At 33.9% G+C, this 3,731-nt stretch overlaps 1 protein-coding gene and 1 non-coding gene across 3 annotated transcripts in view; one reads left to right on the forward strand and one right to left on the reverse strand.

The window, feature by feature from the left end:
• TRNAP-AGG lies at nucleotides 1,931–2,002 on the reverse strand. The gene has a single exon. It is a non-coding gene; the product is annotated as a tRNA-Pro (tRNA).
• LOC104788091 (paired amphipathic helix protein Sin3-like 4) overlaps nucleotides 2,883–3,731 on the forward strand; it is a 7,342-nt gene continuing 6,493 nt past the window's right edge. The window contains exons 1-2 of one of the 2 annotated variants that reach the window (XM_010513775.2): nucleotides 2,883–3,053; nucleotides 3,546–3,705. In XM_010513775.2, coding sequence (XP_010512077.1) covers nucleotides 3,566–3,705 — 140 coding nt within the window. In that variant the 5' untranslated portion in view covers nucleotides 2,883–3,053; nucleotides 3,546–3,565. Of the gene's footprint in view, nucleotides 3,054–3,094; nucleotides 3,177–3,545; nucleotides 3,706–3,731 lie in introns of those variants that run through there. The other variant, XM_010513776.2, reaches the window with a different exon arrangement.

Consider the following 3,731-nt stretch of genomic DNA (forward strand, 5'->3'; position numbering starts at 1 on the left):
GATGCCCTGCAGGGCCAGCTTGGAGTCTGTTGGGCCGGCTAGCAGTGGGCTAGCAGGGTCCACAGATGATTTTTATGTGACAACCCGTCCCGCGGACCCCACTAGCCCACCGCTAGCTGCCCCAACAAACCATCCGTGGACCCCACTAGCCCACCGCTAGCCGTCCCAACGGACTCCAAGCTGGCCCTGCAGGGCATCGATCCTAACCCCTCACTAGGCAAATGGAACTATTCATCCAAATCCACAGTAGGTTATTGGTGCGCCAGACGTTCCTCGAACCCTGGTCCCCACCCTTTAGCAACCTTCCCACAGGACAAGCTGTCACCAATTGATCACTCAGTTCACACACAGAGAAGATGGTGAAGCCTATGTTGTTACCGACTGAAGAAGAAAGAAGCTATGGGATTGAAATCCCTAAAACTGAAATTGGGGATTTAATCAAAGAACTCAAGAGGGAGTGTTGAGATTTGAGTTCTTGATTAAAACCTGCAACAAAGAAAGGAAGAATCTGTGAGAAGGTGATGAAGAAAAGAGATGAAGCTCCAAGCGTAGGAGAAGAAGTCGTGAAACAAGTCAACGACCAAGGAGAAGGAGAAGAGCAAAGTCAACATGGACTTGTGTTTTGTTGTAATGGGCTGCAGAGATGAAGAAAGGCCCAAATAAGTTAAGTATAATGGACTTGTGTTTTGTTGTTTTGTTGTGTTTAGTTGTTAGAGTCTAAGTGTGTAAGAGTGGTTGTTGAGAGTTGTTGAAGTAGTGTGGCTTGTGTGTAAGAAAGCAAGCCTATAATGTGTAAGGGTTAGTAACTAGGAGTGTGGTCTAATGTGTAAGAGTCATGATGGTCTTAAGTATGGGAGCATGTGGGAGGTGCAACTAGTAGAAGTAGTATAAGTATGATGTGTGTGTTGTAAGAAAAATCCTTGAGATCCGAAAATAAAATGTAATCTCTTTGTGTGTTATCTCTCTAAGTTCTCTAAACACTTTCTTGTTATTAGAATGAACAAAAACAGAGTGTTCAAAACAGAGAGATGAGAGAAACTGATCTTACAAGTGAGAGTAAGATCATGAAATGTCAACAGTTTTGGGTGCCATGAAGCTACCTTGCGGTTCGAACCTAGATCCGAGATGAAGGCGACCATGTTTGGGAAACACCCAACATGCATCAAAGTTTAACCAAGTCCACCACATATCACAAGTTCATCGTTTAGTGTTTTTCTTGTTTCTTTCACCAATTTTGTTAAGTTTTGCAAACTTCACTTAGGCTTTTTATTATTTTTTTTTTTTGTTACTACTTTACTAAGGTTTTCTTTAAAGATTTATATGCGGTAATATTTAATTAAATTGTTTTTTCTCTAGACTTCGATTTTAATTATATTTTTTTCAGCTCTAGTGATAGGTTTATGAAAATTTATTCTTAATTAATATCAAACTAATGTATGTTTTCCCAAAATCCGACCTCTAATTAATTAAAATTTATAATTACAGAAGATAGTATAGAAGAGTGACATAGTAAATTCACTGAAGACTAGCAATATCTGATATTAAATTAAATGTAATAATTTTTAAATGCAGATATACGAACTTTAATTTAGGTCAAAATATAAGTATATTATGTATTTCTAATTATAAATCATTTCGAAATTCTATTGGAAAAATGAGAGAGAGTTTGTAAGTTAGGCCTTTTGAAGGTACAATATGGGCCGTTAACAACAAATTATTTTTAACCAAATGTGTGCAATATTTCAATACTTTGGCCCAAAAATAATGAAACTGGAATTTCATCGAAATTGTAATAATTTCCTGTATTTGTGTAATCGGTTGCTTAGAAATGTTTTTGTATCTTGTAAACACTTTTTAATATCAGATATATTTGATTTGCCGAAAATGAAACTGGGATAGGGGAAGTAATAAAATTCTTTTTGAAGAAAAGGGGGCATTCCGAGAATTGAACTCGGGACCTCTCGCACCCTAAGCGAGAATCATACCACTAGACCAAATGCCCAATTTTGACAGAAATTTCAGTGTAATATTAAATAAACGAATTCACTAAATCATCCACATCTGTTTTGTTTACCCAACTATATGATTATGATTCAAAAGAGTATTAGTAAATTTATTATTGAACCGACGCGAGATTCAATAATATTTTTCACTGGAATAATCTAACATCTAAAACCATCATCCTTTGCAAGTTGAAAAACTTTAACCTAAAACCTTTAAAATGTTACAAAACAAACAAAGCAACCTTAAAGAAACTGGCAAAAAAAATCTATTCTAAATTCATAAAAAAAGCCCTTGGATTTACCAATTCTAGCACATGACATTGATAGTTAAATTTTCCTCAACCATCACACCAAAAATCACAAAATCGCCACTTTCACAAACACCCAAAATTGCAAGGTCCTAAAATAACCCAAAAAAAAAAAAAAAATCCAATCCCCCTAGCTCTCAGATGTGCCCTAATTAATCCCCTCAATTAACCTCACCGGCAATAACCGGTAAACTCAACCTATAAGCAACCTAGCAACGGCTGTCTCTAAGTTGTATATTTCATATATATACAAATATATATTACAGATATGTTCCTTTTTTAATTATGTTTTTTTGGTTAAAGATTTTTATTATGTTATTGATATATTGTAAAACAAACAATAAGACGACAAATGTTTTTTTTTTATCCCTTGTTTGGTAATTAAGTGTAAAAAAAACAGGTCTTAATTAATTAATAAAATAATTATTACACCCATATCTTATAATATAATATAATATAACCCAAAACAATAAAAAAAATTTACATTACATCATCACGTAAAAATAAATAATGAATAAAAAACCTTGAGGCGTCTCTCATCTTCACCAATCCTAAAATTTTTATTTTTAACTTTGTAGTCTCTCTTATAATTATTAAGTTTTTTCTTTCTTTTTAGTTTGTGTCTGGAAAAATTTGGTTTAAAGTCTTGTCTTTGTGGTGTGGTGTTACCGTGTGCGGTAAGGAGGAGAAGGAAAGGCTTTGTGCTTGTAGACTTGTGAGTTGTGTCTCTCTGCGCAATTCGGTAACTCTACGATCATCTTTCTTCTTTTGTTTCATTTTTCTCGAAGCGTTTTTTTTTTTTTTTTTTTCCTTCTGTAAATTCTTATCTCGAAGCGCCGTAATGTGAATTTAATCTGAGGATTAAGTTAAGATCGACTTCATTGTTTCTTTTTTTCTCGATTTTTTTTTTTTGCTTTGATTGTTCTCTACTTGCTTAGATCTACTTCTTTTACTTGAGATATATGTCTGTAATTACAATTTTGTTTGCTTTGATTGAAGTGTTCTTGAAATTATAAGATGTGGTTTTCTTGATTTTTTAAAAAGATCAAAAAAGGATTTATTTTTATTTCTGCCCTGTACCTAAATTTTAACATGAATCCTCAAATTCGTAGACTTGTTTGTTTTCATCTCGAGTTGCCCAAATTCCAAACCCTTTTAGTTTGGTGAAATTGCGTTTGATCTATTTAGCTGCTAAATTGGTTTTTTTTTTTTTTTGGGGTTGGGTTTGATGAAGCTCTGGCAAAATTATAAACAATGGTTGGAGGAAGTAGTGCACAGAAGCTAACTACGAATGATGCACTTGCATATCTCAAAGCTGTCAAGGATAAGTTTCAAGATAAACGTGAGAAGTACGATGAGTTTCTTGAGGTTATGAAAGATTTTAAAGCTCAGAGGTATTGTTTTTTTTTTTTTTTTTTTT

This window comes from Camelina sativa, chromosome 5 (genome assembly GCF_000633955.1).
Source record: "Camelina sativa cultivar DH55 chromosome 5, Cs, whole genome shotgun sequence".
In the NCBI taxonomy this organism is placed as follows: domain Eukaryota; kingdom Viridiplantae; phylum Streptophyta; class Magnoliopsida; order Brassicales; family Brassicaceae; genus Camelina; species Camelina sativa.